The sequence below is a fragment of the Panthera pardus genome, unplaced genomic scaffold, assembly GCF_024362965.1.
Source record: "Panthera pardus isolate Hobbes unplaced genomic scaffold, ASM2436296v1 HiC_scaffold_1, whole genome shotgun sequence".
Taxonomy (NCBI): Eukaryota; Metazoa; Chordata; class Mammalia; order Carnivora; family Felidae; genus Panthera; species Panthera pardus.
Window position 1 is genome coordinate 79,699,224 of NW_026526654.1, and position 20,676 is coordinate 79,719,899.

General features: G+C 39.3%; 1 protein-coding gene across 8 annotated transcripts in view; it reads right to left on the minus strand.

The window, feature by feature from the left end:
• Positions 1-4,732: 4,732 nt before the first annotated feature.
• FRY (FRY microtubule binding protein) overlaps positions 4,733-20,676 on the minus strand; it is a 441,494-nt gene continuing 425,550 nt past the window's right edge. For 5 of the 8 annotated variants that reach the window (XM_053900511.1, XM_019447826.2, XM_053900513.1 and 2 more), the window contains 4 exons: positions 17,455-17,472; positions 15,483-15,593; positions 6,709-6,911; positions 4,733-6,116 (listed from right to left, as the gene is read on the minus strand). In XM_053900511.1, the coding sequence (XP_053756486.1) occupies positions 5,858-6,116; positions 6,709-6,911; positions 15,483-15,593; positions 17,455-17,472 (591 nt within the window). In that variant the 3' untranslated portion in view covers positions 4,733-5,857. The remainder of the gene's footprint in view (positions 6,117-6,708; positions 6,912-15,482; positions 15,594-17,454; positions 17,473-20,676) is intronic. The other 3 variants (XM_053900498.1, XM_019447832.2, XM_053900505.1) reach the window with 2 other exon arrangements.

The following is a 20,676-nucleotide window of genomic DNA, read 5'->3' on the forward strand; positions in this document are numbered from 1 at the left end:
TCCGCTTCGGGAGGGGCCCTGCGGCACTGGGAGGGAGTCAGACCTGCCAGAGGGATGGATCCACAGAAGCACAGTGTTGGGTGTTTGGGCAGTGTGAGCAAGTTCCCTGACAGGAACCAGTTCCCTTTGGGATTTTGGCTGGGGGATGGATGAGGGAGATGGTGCTGGCGAGCACCTTTGTTCCCCACCAAGCTGCGCTCTGTCGTCAGGGGCTCGGCAACTCTCCCTCCCGTTGTCCTCCAGGCCTCCCGCTCTCTGAGCAGAGCTGTTAACTTACAACCTTCCAGATGTTAAGTCCTGCTTGCTCTCAGAACACACTCCGTCCGGCCCCTCTGTTTTTGCCAGTCAGTCTCGGGGGCTCTGCTTGGCTGGCGGGCCGCCCCTCTGCCCCGGCTCCCTCCTGCCAGTCCGTGTAGCGTGCACCGCCTCTCCGCCCTTCCTACCCTCTTCCATGGATCTCTCCTCTACGCTTGGCTCCGGAGGATCCGTTCTGTGAGTCTTCTGGCAATTTTCTGGGTTATTTAGGCAGGTGTGGGTGGAATCTAAATGATCCTCATGAGGTGGTGAGCCCTGCATCTTCCTACGCCAACATCTTCCCAGCCACCTCCATTTTTACTTTTAATTCCCTTGCCTTTGGAGGTGTGTCAAGGAAGAGTTTGCTGTGGCTGAGGTCAAAGAGGTTTTTGCCTGCTTTCTCCTCTAGGGTTTTGATGGTTCCCTGTGTGACATTCAGGTCCTTTATCCATTTTGAGTTTATTTTTGTGTATGGTATAAGAAAGTGGTCTAGTTTCTTTCTTTTGCATGTTGCTGTCCAGTTCTCTCAGCACTATTTGTTGAAGAGACTGTCTTTTTTCCAATGGATTCTGTTTCCTCCTTTGTCAAAGATTAGTTGGCCATACATTTGTGGGTCCAATTCTGGGTTCTCTGTTCTATTCCATTGGTCTAGGTGTCTGTTTTTGTGCCAATACCATACTGTCTTGATGATGAAAGCTTTGTAGTAGAGGCTAAAGTCTGGGATTATGATGCCTCCTGCTTTGGTTTTCTTCCTCAATATTACTTGGGCTATTTGGGGTGTTCTATGGTTCCATACATATTTTAGAATTGTTCTAGCTTTGAGAAGAATGCTGATGCAATTTTGATTGGGATTGCATTGAATATTTAGATTGCTTTGGGTATATAGATTGCATTTTGACAATATTTATTCTTCCTATCCATGAGCATGGAATGTTTTTCCATTTCTTTGCATCTTCTTCAATTTCCTTCATAAGCTTTCTATAGTTTTCAGCATACAGATCTTTTACATCTTTGGTTAGGTTTATTCCTAGGTATTTTATGGTTCCTGATGCAATTGTGAATGGGATCAATTTCTTTCTCTTTCTGTTGCTTCATTATTGGTGTATAAAAATGCGACCAATTTCTGTACATTGATTTTTTTTTGTACGCTGCAACTTTGCTGAATTCGTATATCAGTTTTAGCAGACTTCTGGTGGAGTCTGTCGGGTTTTCCATGTAGAGTATCCTGTCGTCTGTGAAAAGTGAAAGTTTTACTTCATCTTTGCCAATTTTGATGCCTTTGATTTCATTTTGTTGTCTGATTGCTGAGGCTAAGACTTCCAACACTATGTTAAACAGTGGTGAGAGTAGACATCCCTAACATGTTCCTGATATCAGGGGAAAGCTCTCGGTTTTTTGCCATTGAGGGTGATATTAGCTGTGGGCTTTTTGTAAATGGCATTTATGACATTTAAGCATGTTCCTTCTATCCTGACTTTCTTGAGGGTTTTTATTAAGAAAGGATGCTATATTTTATCAAATGCTTTTTCTGCATCTCTTGACAGGATCATATGGTTCTTCTCATTTATTAATGTGATGTATCACATTGATTGCTTTGCAAATATTGAACCAGCCCTGCAGCCCAGGAATTAATTCCACTTGATCATGGTGAATAATTCTTTTTATATGCTATTGAATTCGATTTGCTAGTATCTTGTTGAGAAGTTTTGCATCCATATTCATCAGGGATACTGGCCTGTAGTTGTCTCCCCCCCCCCCCCCCCCCCCCCCCCCCCCGCTGGGTCTCTGTCTGGTTTGGGAATCAAAGTAATGCTGGCTTCATAGAATGAGTCTGGAAGTTTTCCTTCCCTTTCTATTTTTTGGAACAGCTTGAGAAGGATAGGTATTATCTCTGCTTTACATGTCTGATAGAATTTCCCAGGGAAACCATCTGGTCTAGGACTCTTATTTGTTGGGAGATTTTGATAACTGATTCAATTTCTTCACTGGTTGTGGATCTGTTCAAATTTTCTGTTTCTTCCTGTTTCACTTTTGGTAGTGTGTATTTGTCTAGGAATTTGTCCATTTCTTCCAGGTTGTCCAGTTTGTTGGCATATAATTTTTCATAGTATTCCCTGATAATTGCTTGTATTTCTGAGGGATTGGTTGTAATAATTCCATTTTTATACACGATCTTATCTATTTGGGTCCTCTCTCTTTTCTTTTTGAAAAGCCTGGCTAGAGGTTTATCAATTTTATTTTTTCAAAAAACCGACTTTTAGTTTCATTGATCTGTTGTACTGTTTTTTCGGATTCTATATTGTTTATTTCTGCTCTGATTTTTATTCTCTTCTGCTGGGTTTGGGGTGTGTTTGCTGTTCTGCTTCTAGTTCCTTAAGGTGTACTTTTTTTTTTTTCCTTTTAGTACTTTGAATATATCTTGCCTGTCACTTCTGACCTGCAAAGTTTCTGCTGAAAAATAAGCTGATAGTCTTATGGTGGTTTCCTTATATAGAATAATTTCTTTCTTGCTTTTAAAATTTTCTTTCTTTGTTTAGGTTTTGATATTTTTCTTATAATGTGCCTTGATATGGATCTCTTTGGATTTATCTTGTTTGGGACACTCTATGCTGCTTGTGCCTGCATGTCTGTTTCCTTTCATTGTCTGTTTTGTCTTTTACTTTCATTTGGAACACATTGCTCTGTCTCATTTTGCCTGTCTCTGTGTCTGTGTCCGTATTAGGTAGTTCAACTATGTCTGCTGGTCTGGAAGGAGTGGCCTTATGTGGGAGAGCCTATGGGGCGCAGAAGCACAATCACTTGTACACCAGACTCAGATGCTCCAGGCCTGTTCCCTCGGAGCTGCATGTACCCCCTGCTCAGTGGTGCCAGACTGTTGTGGCTGTGTTGCTGGGAGGGCTGGTCCCTGTCCTAGCTGGCTCTGCATCTGGAGCAACTGATGGAGGTGTGCAAATGGGGTTGGGTTGGTGCCTGGCCTGGCTGGCTGTGAGGACCTGCTGAGATGCAAGGTTGTACAGGACTCTCAATGGGGGCATGTTTCCTGGCATTAGCAGTCTAGAGTGGCACTTGCCAGTGCTGGGCTCAGCATGGCAGAAAGAACAAAAATGGCTTCTGTCCATGTCTCTCAGTCTCCATGTAGAGCCCCAGGTGCTTCCTGAGTCCCTGGCAGGTACTCCAAAATTAGTAAGTCGGTCTCCTTCACCTGTGATGTGTGCACTTTTTGATCTGGTATTTATGTACTGGTTTCTGGTTGAGTGAGTACCTGTACGTGAGGGCTTTTAAGGATGAGCAGTGGGTGTTATATGTAAGTGATGAACCACTAAATCCTAGTCCTGAAACCATTATTACACTCTATATTAACTACCTTTGATTTAAATAAAATAAAAAAAAACATAAAAAGGAGAGTAGAATTCCTTTTCCTTACAGTTCTATAATTTTCTTGGACCTATTCCATTTTGTTTTTCATAGTCAGGTGTTTTGGGGACTCATGTCTCATGCAGGATGTAAGGGCCAGGCTTCCTGATGTAGATCTCAAATATTTTGCTTTTCAGAAAAAAGCTTATAACTTTGAGAACTTTCCTGACTATGGAACACTGTACCAGGAGTATGTGTTTTCTTTGGTGAGACCTCTTGCCTCTTTTACCTGTCTCCGTGCTTTTCCTTTTTGTGAAGGCTCTATTCATCCAGTTTCTAGGTCTTTTTCTGTGGGAATTACTCTGAATATAATTGTAGATTTTTGGTGTCCATTGGAGGATGTGAGCTCAGGATCTATGCTGCCGTCTTGAACCCTCCCCTCCTCAAAAAAGTTACTACAATTAGTTAATAGTTGTACCTATGGTAACATAAAAAACATCTTGGCTCATACTCCCTGTTACAGGCTACTTCTAGAAAATTACTGAAGGTTTGGATATTGTATGTTAGAAAAGCAAGTTACATCTGTTAGTCTAGGTAAATATGCGTAGGAAGACAGTAGCAGTTAGATTGTTGTGTGTGTCTGTGCCCCTGTTTTTTCACGTCAGGTAGAGCTAGGTGAGTGTTGCGACAGACTCTATAATCCAAAGCAGGAGTTTTGATTCTATTTCACAATTTTAAGGATGACAACCTCATGATAGGTGTCGACGATTAGAGCCCTCACTCTTGTGATTTCTCTTTGGTTGGTTATAGAGAGAGCTGGTTGAAAGTCACCAACTTAGCCATGTCCACTTACAACGAGGTTACAGATAGGCCCTCTCTGGAGCAGGAACTGTGACTGCCAGCCATGGACCCTAGATGAATGGTGCCCCTTGCGGTTGTCACTGTGGCAACCCCCATGCACATCTGTAAATGTATGTCAAAGGCAAAGATCTTGTAAACCAGAAATAAAATCCATGGTCAATATGTATTTTGTATTTTTTTTTTTTAAGTCTAAAGGAAGTTCTGAATAGAAGATCAACCAAGATTACATCACAAAAACTTTAAATGTATTTACAGAGTGAATAAGTTACATAGATAAACTTTGAATATGTTTCTGATGTGCAACTGGTTTACATGCACACATCTAACACTTGACAGCATTAAGTTTAAGGAGAAAACTGAAGAATGGCCCTTTACATATATGTTACAAATAAAACATGACATCTCTTAAGTAACAAAGTGACAACTCATAGTTTATCTTTATGATTCTACTTCTGGCTATCCAAATGGATATTAAAATATGCATGCGTGACCGGTGAAAAGACTTGGAATTTGTAATGTGAATTTAACTTTTTTCTACAAAATGGCAAAGTTGGTTAAAATTAACACTCATCCTTTTGTAGTATAAATATGCTCATATAAGCAACCTTCTAGTAAAAAGCAGCCAAGACCTTTACAAAAAGGTCTGTCTGGACCATATTTGGTGCTAGGGTCCTAATCACAGACTCCTGCAAAGAGATCCAGGGCTTTCAGAAACAGTAGCCTAGCAACATAAGAAAGGTACTTCATAGCAGCTCCTTTTAGATACAGTAATTGTATTCAAATTACAGTGTATATTAAATTGTCCATTTACAATTCCCTTTTCACATACACAGGCTGTCAGCTTTTGACCGTCTTACAATTTTCAGTGGCCAGCTTCATTCTGCCTGTCCCTTCCTCAGCCCACCAAAAAAAGAAAAAAAGGAAAAAAAAGAAAAAAGAATGTACAAGTTTTAGAATATAAAACATTTTTTAGTGAAGAAAACATTGCACTTTTGCCAATCTAAAACTGCTTCTAGAAAGGAAGGTATTATTCAGTGTAGTCGGCTTTGGTATGCAATGGAAGTCACTTTCTTCAGTAGTGAGTTGCATCTGCTCAGTGAAATGATAACACCTTTGTGCCACACAGCATGATGGATGGAGTCTGTCCCAGAATGTTCTATGCTACCTTGGTTCTTATTGTATTGCTACACGTTGGAAGTTCTGTCATCCTGTTTAGAAAAGGTCCTACAGGTAACAAGAGGGAGAACAGTCTGACCAAGCCTTCTGAAGGCTGAAAAGACACTGAATGACGTCACCCCAGCATGACAGCACCCCCAGCTTGGAACGCATGGGGGATGGGAGGCTCCTGTCAGAGACTAGTGCCAGAAACACTGGAGTCTGGAAGAAAAGTAGTGAGGACTCGGTAACTCTGGGCCCTGCGAATCATGTCCCGGATCTCCATGTTCAGCTCCATCAGCTTGGTGCAGATTTCGGTCAGGCTCTGATTAGACCCTACCAACGCGTAAGTACCCGTTTGTCCCAGAGTTTGATGACGGAAATAAATATTCAGTAGTGTCTGGACCTCATCGTCAGAACTGCTTCCAAAGATGTCATTGGGCCACAGACTTCTGCAATTAAAAAACACAGATTAGAGGCACTATTGATCACAAAGTTGGGAGGTTATTAGCCTCGGTAATATAAGAATATTACTTAAAAACACTAGCTTTGAGATATAACTCACATACTATACAATTCAACCATCTGAAGCATACAACTCAATGGCCTTTAGTATATTCAGAGTTTTGCAAACATCACCATAACCAACTGTAGAATGTTACTGGTTTCGATGAAAATATCTAAAGCTTCTAACTATCAGAAGGGAATTTGATTTGCTATAACATTCTGATTCTGACGAATGTGAAGATAGTATCAAAGTGTAAGGGGACAAGGATACATTCAGGTAATAGTTCTCAAGGCATACTCCAACATAATCTGAAGTGTTTCAACATTTTTAGGGATGACCAAAAGGCGAAAAATAACACCTAGACTTTAGACACACAAGTTCTAAAATCTGGTATTTCTGGCGTGGTAAAGAGCTGACAAGGATGTGTACAAAATATCTCGATGTCCCTTCTGTAGTGATTCAGTCCCCCACCATGACAAAGTAACTATTAGGCAAGGATTTCCTTTAACCATTTCTAAAAGCAATAGTAGAGTTACCTGCATTCCCTGATTTGCCGTAAAGCCTTGCCAAGTTCATTGTTCTTCAGGCACTCCAGCATGGACTGGATGGCCGCTTCGGTGGATGTGAAGGTTGGCTCAGACCATGCACCCTCTATATAGAGAGGGTCAGCTGCGATGGCCGCAGTGGCCTCCTTCAGGTTTTTCTTTAAGTCACTCAGTTCCCTGGACATATTTAACAGCTGTTAAAAAAAAAGTTATTTTTATTGTATTTAGTTGCAAGCTGGATTTTGCATCCCTTAGAGAAGAAATCTTCATTGTATTAAGGTCTGGTTAAGCACAAGCTTAATATCTTGGTAAGCTAAAACAGGACAAATAAAATTACTACATGGGATGTGTAAGGGGTTGGATGCATTGGATAACTTTACGTATCAACCCCTGGGATACTCTCCTTAGATGAGGGGCTAACATTTCCTTTAACATGTTTTCTATTTAAGTAGAAGGACAAACCCGGAGTTAAAATGCGTAAGACAATAGGCTTGGGTGGAGCTGGGTTCAAATGCCAATTCTGCACTGCACTGTGGGACCGTAGTCAAGTACATAGACTTATATGTGCTTCAGTTTTCTCATTTGTAAGACTGAAGACATTACCTGCCTCACAGGTAATTTTAAAGATGAGATGATGTATATAAAATGCTTAGTATTAAGCATTTATGTGCCAAATAAATGTAATCATAAACCTAGATCTTGCTTGAAAAAGAATTTTTTCTCACTATTTGTATGCTATGGGAAAAGATGAAAGATACAATTTAAGGAAGAAAAATCTCAAGGTGAGGTTAGTATTCATGTTACAGAGGTAAGAGATATTTTACCTCAAAACTTCTCCGTTGGTACCAGCGATCATAAAAAGAGAACCTACGTCACTTCTTCGTGCCCCCAAAATATACTATGGAAGTCAGCTGTTTTGTAATTTGATCTCAAGGGCATTTTAATGACTTGATGTGCACTTAAAGGTTCATTTTGTCCTTTGTAATGTAAGTTGATGATGTCTTCTTTGGAAAGTTGATGTATCCAACATTTTCATCTTTCTTCGTTTCCAGCTAGCCCACGGGGCCAGAATTATTTGTCTTCGCACAGATGCCTATTAAATGCAACTACCTACTCCAGTACTAGGCTTAAAATTTACCGAGGTAATTCTTCTAAGTAAGATATCAGAGAAAGAGCTTGGGAAGACTGCAGAGTAGGGGGACCCTGAGCTCCCTTCCTCCAGGGACAGCCTGAGGCTACAACTTCATATAATGCAACACCCTCTGAAAACAACCTTAAGACCAGCAGAACAGCGTTTTCACAGCTAAAGATATAAAGAAAGGCTACATCGATAGGGTGGGAGGGGCAGAGACATGGTAAAGAACCAAACTCCAGGTGTGGCGATCCACAAGGAGGAAGGGTATCACAGGGGAAGAGCTCCCTGATGAGTGAGGGGATCAAGCCCCACATCAGGCACGCCTTGTCCTGGGAGTCAAAATGGGGAAGAAGAGCCCGCATACCATCCAGCTTTGAAAACCCCTGGGGCTCCAGAAGAGGGGGAGGACTATAGTAAACTGAGGTTCTGCTTTTAAAGGGCCAGCACACTATATCAATCATTCTGAGGCATTTCAGAGGCAGTAGTATTAAAAACATCTGGGCTATATATGAAGCAGATTTATTGACTAATTTTAGGGCATGTGTCAGACAGGCAGGGATTTATAGGAACTTCTTCTGGGAATAAAAGTGTTGGTTTCTTCCTCTCAAGTCTAACCGGCCTGATGCTGGGGGTATCCAGCTCTGCCAATCTCTACCACCGCTAGCTCTGCCATGGCAGGCAGGCCTCTCAGCCAGAAGGTACCAGGGGCTAACCCCCACTACCAGCAGACCTGTGGCACCTGTAGCCAGGTAACTCAGCCAGCCTAGGTGGGATCAGCCCTGCTCCCCAACATGCCTGCAGGAATCCTGGCCCAGTAACAAAGGCAGGCACGTACAGCCCACAGAGGCGATGCCCCTGGCGTGCCTGGTTCTCCTGACCAGGGGAATGTACTACGGGGCTCTGGAGGACACCTTTTATATAAGGCCACTAATTTCAAGATCTAATACAAGGAAACAGAGTTAGACAAAATGCGGAAAGAGGGAAATACGTTCCCAATGAAAGGACAATATAAAACCTGAGAAGTCCCAAACAAAACAGATGAGTAATCTACCTGATACAAGTTCAAAGGAATGGCCATAAAGATACTCACTAGACTTGAGTAGATGAACTCAGAATTTCAACAAAGGGAAAATATAAACAACCAGTCAGAATTGGAAAATATAATAACTGAAATGAAAAATACAATAGAGGGAATTAAAAGCAATTAGAGGATGCAGAAGAATGGGTCAGCAATCTGGAAGACAGTAATAGCATACAAGCTGAACCGCAAAAAGAAAACCAAATTTTAAAAAAATGAGGCTAAGTTAAGGGACCTTTGGACAACATCAGTTTTACTAACATTTGCATTATAGGGGTCAGAAGGAGAAGACAGGGGCAGATAAGTAATAACAGACAACTTCTCTAACGCTGAGAAGGAAATACTCCAGATCCAGGCGCAGAAGTACAGAGCGCCTCGAACACAACGAACCCAAGGAGGTCACATAATATTTAAAATGTCAAAAAATTAAAGAATCCTAAAAGCAGCAATAGGAAAGCAACTAGTTACACAGGAGGGAAGCCTCATCAGGCTATAAGCTGATTTCTTGGCAGGAATTTTGAATGGATCATGCCACTGCCTTTTGGCCTGCAAAGTGCTAAAAGGAAAAAAGTCTATAACCAAGAACACCCTACCTGGGAGCTTATCATTCAGAATTGAAGGAGAGATGGAGTTTCCCAGATGAACATTAAAGGAGTCTATCCCCACTAAACCAGTCTTATAAGAAATGTAAGGGACTTCTTTAAGCAAAGAAGAGTCCATAACTAGAAGAAATAATGAAAGGAAAAAATTTCACTGGTAAACCTATACTGAAGATGGCAGGTCATTTACTTAGCTAGTATAATGGCTAAAAGAAAAAACTAGTGAAATCCATTATATCTACAAAAATTAGGTGATACACAAAATAGATATAAAATATACGTACGTAAAATGGGGTAGGGAATTAAAGATGTAGCTTTTAGAACATGTTTGAACTTCAACTTAAAACATATTGCTAGACACATAGGATGTTATATATGAACCTCATGGTAACCACAACCAGTAAAGCATAACACTGAAGAAAAGAAAGCCATCAAAAGGCAAGGAAAGAGAAGAAGAGAAGAGCTATAAAAATAACCAGAAAACAAGATACTACCTATGAGTACATACCTATCAATAATTGCTTTCAATGTAAATGTTCTAAATGCTCCAATCAAACCCCTAGAATGAATGAATATATAAAAAGAAAACAAGATCCACTTATATGCTGCGTACAAGAGACCAACTTCAGACCTAGAGACATACAGACTGAAAGTGAAGGAATGGGAAAAATATTCCATGCAAATGCAAGTGGGAAAAAAAGCTGGGGTGGCAGTATTTATATCAGACAAAATAGACTTTGAAGTAAAGACTAACAAGAGACAAGGACATTACATAAGGATAATCCAACAAGAAGATATAGCAATTGTAAATACCTATGTACCCAAGCCTAAGAGCACCTATATAGATAAAGCAAGTATTAACAGACATAAAGGGAGAAACTGACATTAATACATTAGTAGGGGAATTAAATACTCATTTACATCAAGGGATAGATTATTCAGACAGAAAATCACAGCAGATTTGAGTGCCATAGGACTAGATGGATTTAGGATTTAACAGATCTATACTGAACATTCTGCCCAGGATAGAATACACGTTCCTTTCAAGTGCACATGGAACACTCTCCAGGACAGATCACATGTTAGGCCAAAAAACAGATCTCAATAAATTTAAGTAGATAGATACCATATCTACGTATCTATCTACAAAAGATGCTTGCATCTTTTGTAATCACAATGGTATGAAAGTAGAAATCAATTTAAAAAGTAATGGAAAAAAACACATGGAGCCTAAACAACATGCTATTAAACAATGGATTAAGAAATCAAAGAGAGAAAAATATCCCAAGACAAATGAATATGGAAACACAATGGTTCAAAATTGATAGGACTTAGCAATAGAATTTTTTTTTTTATGTTTTATCTTTGAGAGAGAAAGAGGAACAGAGTGCAAGCCAGGGGAGGGGAAGAGAGAGAGGGAGACACAGAATCCAAAGCAGGCTCTAGGCTCTGAGCTGTCAGCACAGAGCCCAACATGGGGCTCGAACTCACAGACTGAGATCATGACCTGAGTCAAAGTCAGACACTTAACCGAGTCACCCAGGCCCCCTTGCAATAGTATTTCCAAGAGGAAAATTTACAATGCTTCAAGCCTACCTCAAGAAATAAGAAAAATCTTAATCTAACCTGACATCTAAAGGAACTAGAGAAAGAAGAACAAACAAAGCACTGTTAGTAGAAGAAAGGAAATGACAAAAGATCAGAGTAGAAATAAATGAAATGGAATCTAAAAAAAATGGAAAAATGAAACTAAGAGTGGCTTACTAGAAAAGATAAAGACCGGGGTGCCTGGATGGCTCAGTTGGTTTAAACGTCCGACGCTTGGTTTCAGCTCAGGTCATGATCTTGCAGTTCATGAGTTCAAGCCCCACATCTGGCTATGTGCTAGCAGCAAGGAGCCTCCTTGGGATTTCTCTCCCCTTCTCTCTCTGCCCCTCCCTGGCTTGTGTGCATTCTCTCTCTCTCTCTCTCTCTCTCAAAATAAACATTAAAAAAATATGTTGAGTAATTCCTAGGAATAATCTTCCAAGACTGAATCAGGAATAGAAAATCTGAACAAATTGCTAGTAATGGAATTGAATAATCCCCAAACTCTCAGCAAACAAAAGTCCAGGACCAGATGGCTTTATGGGTGACTTCTACCAAACATGTAAAAAAATATTTAATACCTATCCTTCTCAAAGTATCCCTAAAGTTGAAGAGAAAGGAATGCTCTAATGCTATATATGTAAAAATTGTCAACAAAACATTTGCAAACAGAGTTCATCAATATATTAAAAGGAGCATTTGCCATGATCAAGGGGATTTATCTCAGGGATTAGGGATGGTTCAATAGCTACAAATCAACCAATGTGACAACTACATTAACAAAATGAAAGATAAAAATTATATGATCTTAATAGATTCAAAAAAAGCATTTGACAAAATTCAGCATCCATTCATAAAAAACCTCTTAAAGTGGGTATAGAGGGAACATACATCAATGTACTAGAGGTCATATATAACATACCTGTAGCTAACATCATACTCAACAGGGAAAATCTGAAAGCTTTTCCTCTAAGATCAGGAACAAGCCAAGGATGCCCACTCTTGCCATTTTTATTCAATATGGTACTGGAAGTACTAGCTACAGCAATCAGGCATGAAAAAGAAAGAAAAGGCATCCAGATTGGTAAGGAGTACATTAAACTGTCACTATTTGCAGATGTCGGGATACTATATATAGAAAACTCTAAACTCCACCAAAAAACGATTAGAATCAATGAATTCAGTAAAGTTGCAGGATACAAAATTAATATACAGAAATCTGTTACATTTCTGTACACTAATAGCCAACTATCGGAGAAATTAAGAAAAACAATCCTATTTACAATTCCATGAAAAAGAATAGAATGCACAGAAATCAATTCAAGGAGGTAAAAGATCTGCACTCTGATAACCATAAGACGTTGATGAAAGAAGCTGAAGATGACACAAATGGAAAGATATAGCATGCTCACATATTGGAAGATTATTTTAAAAAGGTCAATACTACCCAAAGCAATCTACAGCTTTCGTGAAATTCCTGTGAAAATACCAATGGCATTTTTCATAGAACTAGAACAAATCCCAAAATTTATATGGAATCACAGAACCCCAAAAGCCAAAGCAATTGTGAGACAGAACAGCAAAGCTGGAGGTATCCCAATCCCAGACTTCAAACTACATTACAAAGCTATAGTAATCAAAGACAGTATGGAACAAAAAGACACACAGATGCTTGGAAAATAGAAGAGGGCCTAGATATAAATCCATTGTTACACAATTAATGGACAAGGCACAAATATATGATGGAGGAGAAAAAAATCTTTTCATGAAATGGTGTTGGGAAAATGAGACCACTTTTTAATACCATGTCCAAAAATAAAATGGATTAAAGATGGGCAGTATACTCTTGGGCACTGGTCTTATCAATATTTTTTTGGATACATCTCTTCAGGCAAGAGCAGCAAGCGCAAATAGAAACAAGTAGGATTACATGCAACTAAAAACTTTTTGTGCAGTAAAGGAATCCATCAATAAAATGAAAAAGCAACCTATTAAATGGGAGAAAGTATTTGCAAATGATGTATCTGATAAAGGATTAATCTCCAAAATACATTACCACTCATACAACCTGATGAAAAAATGGGCAGAGGACTTGAATAGGCACTTTTTCCAAAGACCTACAAATGGCCAACAGTCCAATGAAAAGATGTTCAACATCACTAATCATCAGGGAAATGCAAATTGAAACCAAAATGAGGTACCCCTTCACACCAGTCAGAATGGCTAATATCCGAAAGATGAGAAATAACAAGCGTTGGGGAGACTGGGGAAAGGAAGCCCTTGTGCACTGTTGCTGGGGATGTAAATTGGGGCAGCCACTGTGGAAAAACAGTATGGAAGTTCCTCAAAAAATTAAAAATAAAACTACCGTATGATCCACTTATTCCACTACTGGGTATCTTACCCAAAGAAAACAAAAACACTAATTAGAGGAGATAAATGTACCCCTTTGTTTATGGCAGGGTTATTTACAATAGCCAAGATAATGGAAGCACCCCAAGTGTCCATTGATAGATGAATATGTAAAGAAGACGTGGTACAAAGATACACACACATACACACACACACAATGGATAATTACACAGTCATAAAGACAATGAGCTCTTGCCTTTGACAACATGGATGCATCTAGAGGGTATTATGCTAAGTCAGTCAGATGGGAAGAGATAAAAACTATATGATTTCACTTACATATGGAATCTAAAAAACAAAACAAAAAAGCAGAAACAGATTCAAATATAGAGAACAAACTTGTGGTTGCCAGAGGGGAGAGGGGTTGGGGACTGGGTGAAAGATGTGAAAGGGATTAAGAGGTACAAAGTTCCAGTTGTAAAATAAGTCACAGGGATGAAAAGTACAGCATAGAGTAAATAATATTATAATAACTTTGGTAACTACACTTACTGGGGTGGCATTCCCTAATGTATATAAATGTGGAATCAGGATGTTGTATGTGTAAAACTAATATAATATTGTATGTCAAGTATACTTTAATTAAAAAAAGATATTAGAGAATTTTATGTGTATAATTTTTAAGTTTGCAAGTCAGTATCTTAATTATTTTATTTTATTTTATTTTATTTTTTTTCAACATTTTTTATTTATTTTTGGGACAGAGAGAGACAGAGCATGAACGGGGGAGGGGCAGAGAGAGAGGGAGACACAGAATCGGAAACAGGCTCCAGGCTCCGAGCCATCAGCCCAGAGCCTGACGCGGGGCTCGAACTCACGGACCGCGAGATCGTGACCTGGCTGAAGTCGGACGCTTAACCGACTGCGCCACCCAGGCGCCCCTTAATTATTTTAAATCTAGGGATGTCTTATATACTGTGGGTATGTATGTAGCATTTAAAACTTACCTAGATTTAAAATAACTGAGGAGAAATCACTTTACATTTACTAGATTTAAATAATTATGCAAAACATATATACACATGGTATGAATACTTAATTTCTTAATCTAAAGTGAAACTTAAATTGCTTTGTAAATACAGAAAATGGCATGAGTCACATTTGCATGTGCATTAGTTTTTGAGCATAGATGGACTCTAAGGATCCTGTTAGTATTTGCTAGAATAGTAATAAGAGCAAACTTTATCTTGACAACATGTCCTATAATTTGTGTCAACTGTGTTCTCTTTTATCTAATAATCTGCGACGCTGTGGAGGGGACCTGTTTGTTTCCTACCCCTCCCTTGAAATTGGCCTTTGGAAGTATCCTTAAGAACTACCCATTTTCCTTTCATCACTGGCATTTGTGTTTCTCCTCCTCTCCCCTCCTCCGATGTGCGGTTTCCTGGGCTCCCTCCTCCCCTCACCACTCTTGGCAGGATGGTTTCATAAACTCCTGGCTGTTCACTGGTGCCCAGCACGTCTGTACCTTTAGTCCACCACATCTCTCCTCCGACCTCAGCTCCTCACATTTAACTGCCTGCGAGATGTGGTTAAGCCTGGGCATGGTCTACTGGGGGAGAAGTCGTCTCTGACCCATAGGTGTGGATGCACTGTGGACTCAGTCCTCTTTATCCCTGTCTCAGAGGTGGCAGGTACAAAAAGCTAAATCTCCAGAAGAAAAACCACAATACCGGGAACGGTTTTAAGTATCGATGTCCAGAACACCAGGGCCAGGACGAGGGTGGGCCAAGTGAGGCCTTTCGGCACAGCATCGGGGAGGCCCTCGCTCTCAGGGTTGTCCTTCAATTTTGAGCCGAGGCTTGTCGCTTGCCTCACCCCAGTCCTGGTGCTGCTAGATCAATTATGTGGGAATCAAATCGCTCGGACAGTTATAAGTGGGATGGGAGGAGAGAAGAAAAGGAAAGGAATGATTTGCATGGTAGGACTCGGGGTCGGGAGGTGTGTGGCTCACCTCTGGCATGGAGCTGACTTCGTGCACCTGGCCGATGAGCTTACAGTAGGACTGAAAGAGCAGCAGCAGCTGGAAGTGCAGCTTATATAATCTCTGACACAGTTCCAATTGCTAGAGAGAGAGTTTGCATGGGAAGAAGTCGTTATTAAAGATCACTCTTGTATAGCAAGTGAAGTCTCAGGGTAGAAAAACATGTTTTTCTCTCTAAATCAAGGAAACATAACTAGCTGTTCTTATTCCAGATGAAACAGAACAATAGAATCCAGTCAATAAATATCAGTGAGAAAAATCACAATATGATATAGAATCGTTCCTGGAAGTTGACTAATTAGAGAGGAGTAGTAGCTATAAAGGGACTCCGTGAATCGCCACATTCCCGTATATTTGCCAATTATGCATCTACAAATTATGACCACGGTCATCTTCATTGTGGTTGTCTTAATTTTTATAAGCTAAAATTGTTTGAAGAATTTTTTTATTCAAGGGAAATTTAATTTTTCGATTGAAGACATTTTTCAATTTTTATTGAAAAGCAAAACATTAAGTCATTCTAGGTGTTAAATTTATAAATCCAGCAGTTTGGGAGGTTACTCCATGAGACAATTGTGGCGGCCTTTTTGGGTGCAGACGCTCATCTTAAAGCCTGTGTAAACACAGCAGGCAGTCACATGTTCCTCTAAGGTGCTGTATCTGTTTTATTGATAGTACTTCTACTCGGTGCTCAATAAATGTTTGTTGAATTACAGAGATAGAAAGGGGCTACAAGTGCTTCCAAAAAGGAGAAATTAAGTACACATTCAAAACTCTCCGTGGAAAGAACATCAAAAACTAGTCCTCTAAAATGGCCCTTGAGCCCTATAGATACCTCTGGAATTTAAAATGTTTTCATTATATGGCTTATGTATACCATGAGGGAAAAGTACATCTTGAGTAATTCCAACACCAACGATCATACTACTCTTTGAGCCGTATCTGCTTGCAATGGCCTCTACACTTCGCCTGTTTTATTTGAAGAATGAGTTAGCTCCTAGGTGGTGGATGTGGATTCTGTGAAAGGAAAAGTGCAGCCTTCATGAGATAGAATTTCATGGCTCAGCAGGCACCAGTGAAAGTGGGTTAAATATGTGGCTTCAACTAAACATGTCACTGTTCAGTTTTCAAATGTGGTTAAGTAAGGATAAATGGGCCCTTTCTTTTGCTAATAGTCATAAAGAACTCAGAATGGAGAGCTTCTGAGGTCATTTAAAATTGTTCCCCCAAATGAGTTGAGGGAGAGAAATTATAAGAATTTAAATTTAGGCTTTAAGAAGATATCCTATAGTGTTGTTAACAGACTTTTGATCCTAATTGTTAAAAGTTACCAAAATCACGCTAAGGCTATAGCGAATGAAGTTTTCTTTCTCTTGTCCTTTCCCTGGTCCCTGGAGGAAAAGAACCATTCTAGATTTAGGTTTAGACTTATTTGATCTCTCGGCGCTGATAGTGAACATAAGTTTAAAGAAGTAGCTACACTCACAAATTTAACCCAAATTAGATCTTTGGTTGTTTCAGTAAAGCATTTTGCTTTTTGATCACTTAAACCTTTCTTTATGGAAGTTTGTTAAAATCTGATATAAAAGATAACTGCCAGAGTCTTGCAGATAAATAAAGTATTGTTTAAATCATCACCTTCACAATTTAGGGTGAAACCTAGCTATGGAAACTCTGTCCTCTGTAAGTGTAAGATAATGCTGGTTATTACTCAAAATATCCCACTGATAGTATGAGAATTCATAGCAACTTAAGTTTCTACTTTGGGACAAAAGCAGCCCAGAATGCTACTAATTCACTGCACGTCTTAGTCTACCAAATAAAATAAAATGAAACGCAAAGGGGAAAACATGCTAAGAGATATAATAGTAACAGTAAAAATAAGATTTGTTATGGGTCCATGCCTAAAATGGACAAAGAGTATGAAAGAAAGTTAACTTACTGCAAGAGATTCCATTTGCTACACAGCAAGCATGGCACAGGAAACAAAGGAAAGGAAAGAAAGTACAGGGTCAGTGTAATGCATGCAACGGAAAGCATGGCCCTCTTCCAAGAGCAGAACCGTCAGCATAAGTATTAGCATTGCTTGCCCAAACTTGATAAACGGTTGCACACCTTGTACCCATTCAACATGCACAGCGGTCCAGTTAAAAAGAAGCTTGAATGGGAAACATGTCACTGAAAAATATAATTTGTAATCGTTTAGATCCTCTGATTAGTTGGTTTAGGTTCTGTCAGTCTTGGACACTAGAAGTGCCAACTTTTATTGCTTGAAGGTTTTAGTGTTTAAATAATATGCGAACATAGTAAAACTGTGAGGAGACCAACTGAGTAACTCGAAAGAACTGTAGCCCAAACAAATTATGCTATTGCTAACTATTGGTTAAGGCAGAGTCTTTAATCTGTTTGGTTTCTTATCTGCTCAACTATGACTATCCAGTTAACATAGAATATAATTAACCATCTAAGTGGCATTTTCTTTAGATTCAGCTCACCTTCCTCATTAAGAATATTTTACAGGACTGCTAGATGTAGTCATTTCAAAGGAATAAATCTAGTCTGTATAATCTCAAACAAGAGCGAGATATGACAAATAGTTTTCTTGTATTTCATTTCTTATAATTTTATTAATTTTTAAAAGTAATCTAGAACTGATGGGCAGTTTAGCATATAAATTTGTAACTGGGCCATGTTCCATTATGGCTTCCATTTTTTGGTGTCATCATATCATAACCATAGACATGGCTTTAAGGAAAGTGTGAGTGTGTGCAAAGATAACCAGAATCTGACAGAATACTAAAAAAAATGTCCATTCCTAATTACGGATCAACATATCTGGTTCTGGATTTTCAGAATATTTAAAGACATATCTAACTCAGTTTCTAATCCTTGATAGGAAAAACCACTTATTTTAAAGCTCTTTCTAAAAAACAAATCTCTGGGTTGTTACCAGTTTAATGTATTATATTCAATATAAGGTACCATATATACAAAAGATAAAACTATCAAATTATTAGTATCTTCAAACATAAAGCCTCACCATTACCAACCACCTCCAACTCCACCCTCTGCTCTCTGAGGGTCTTTTCTTGCCTCACCTGTTACTCATATTGTGTAAGTTACATACACTGATGACTATTGTGTTTATTGAGTAGTTTTTTGGACCTTGGCCATGAATATCTTTTAAAGCTTTGAAAGATAAATATGTTGAAGCCTGTGATAGAGATTACACAGCCTGAGGTATTTACTGTTTTCAAGAAAACTTCATGCCTAGATGTTTTTATAACCAAACCTTAAGTACTGAAAAATGTGCTATCTTTTCACTGTTTTCCAAAACAAGGTTGTAATCCAAGAAAGTCATCAAATCAGTTAAAGCAGAATGTCCTCTGTTCAATAAAGGCAAATGAGCCTTTTTGACTTCAGCTTGGTGCTGAGGAATTTCATTGTCAATCAGTTCCTCCCACTCAGCTCTCAGGGCACAAAACTGTATTTCTTGGGGGATGGCCAACTTGACACACAGCAGTTCTCGGGGTCTGTCTTAAAGTCTCCTTTTTAGGTAGGCTGGTACAAGCTGCCTTGATATTTATTATCTCAGAATCCTTTCCTAGGCCACAGGCTGGGGCCTCGTTTGCATTTAGAGCTCTCAAAAAGATAGTGAAAAATGCCTTTCTGGGGGGTGATTTTATGGAAAATGTTAAAACCTTTTATCTCTCCTGTGCTAATATTTTCCTGTATTCAGGTTTTAAAAATAATCCCCTCCTAAGTCTTTATGAACGTATTTATGTTTGGGTGACTTAAGATTCCTTTTGAAACTGTTATGGGAACGTCACCATTTTATTTGGTCAGAAGGATTTTCTTCAAGCTCCACTCCTGCACTCCTAATATCACTTGACTTATAAATTGGAGTTAGAGGTAGGTTTTCTCAAAATGAGGAAAAAAAGGTCAAGAAACCAGGATGTTCAGAACTGATCACAGGCAGTGTAGCTTAAAAGCCCAGAATAATCTGGTTTGTTGTTCATTAACAGTAGCATAGCCATTCTTGTTTCTCTGCTCTGAAATGAGTTCTATGCTTATAATGTAGCCCGGCAGGTAAAAACCTGAGAAATTTTCACCATGACAAAAGATGAGCCACAGTGTAATGTAATAGCTATTATTTTCATCATATTTAATCTCTGAAAGCCACTGGTTTAAATTAAATGGGATAAAATTTAGACCGTCTAGCTTCATGTGGCAGCTTTCTTAACTCAGATGCATCTAATCTCCTAAGTAGGTATAAACAATATGTATTCGTCTATTGCTCATATCACTCGCGTCTGGCACACTGATGTATTATGTTTGTTGAGCAGCTTTTTGGACCTTGGCCATAAATTCCTTTTAAAGCTTTGAAAGACCAATACCTTTAAGCCTATGATACAGATTACACAGCCTGAGGTATTTACTATTAAAAAAAATATTTTTTAAGTTTTATTTGTTTATTTATTTATTTATTTAGAGTGCACATAAGTGGGGTAGGGGCATAGAGAGAGGGAGAAAGAGAATCTCAAGCAGGCTCCACGCTGTCAGCACAGAGCCCAAAGCAGGGCCTGATCTCACAAACCGTGAGATCGTGATCTGAGCCTAAATCAAGAGTCGGACGTCTAACTGGCTGAGCCCCCCAGGCACCCCTGGTATTTACTATTAAGAAAAATTTAACTTCAGCAGACATTTCCTTTCAGTCAACACAGGAAGAAGGATTCCTTACAGAAGAGTAACTGACTCTATCTGAAGGATGATGTTTAATAAATTAGCTGCAGAAACTGTCACCTGTCTTGTTCAATTTGTACAAGAACAGAGGTTTCAGGCTTCTCATTCATAGATTATACAGGGACAAGTAGTATATAAATGAGAGAGATACTGCCCATAAAGATCCTAGTAACTGGAATGATGGTTTGAATATAAGATGAAATGTAGTAGGGCTAAATGTAAGTCATTGTCCTAGAGTCCAAAGAGTCAAACGTTCAAGTTGTGCTGAGAAATGCCTGTTGAATTGGGAGTGTGCCAACTAAAATCACCTATAACAAGTGAAATGGAAACCTCTCCAGCTTTGTAGTACCTGGGACGTGAGCCGTATTCGTTAATTGTATGGCTAAGACCCACGCTGCTGCCTGGAGCCCCTGGAGCTGAG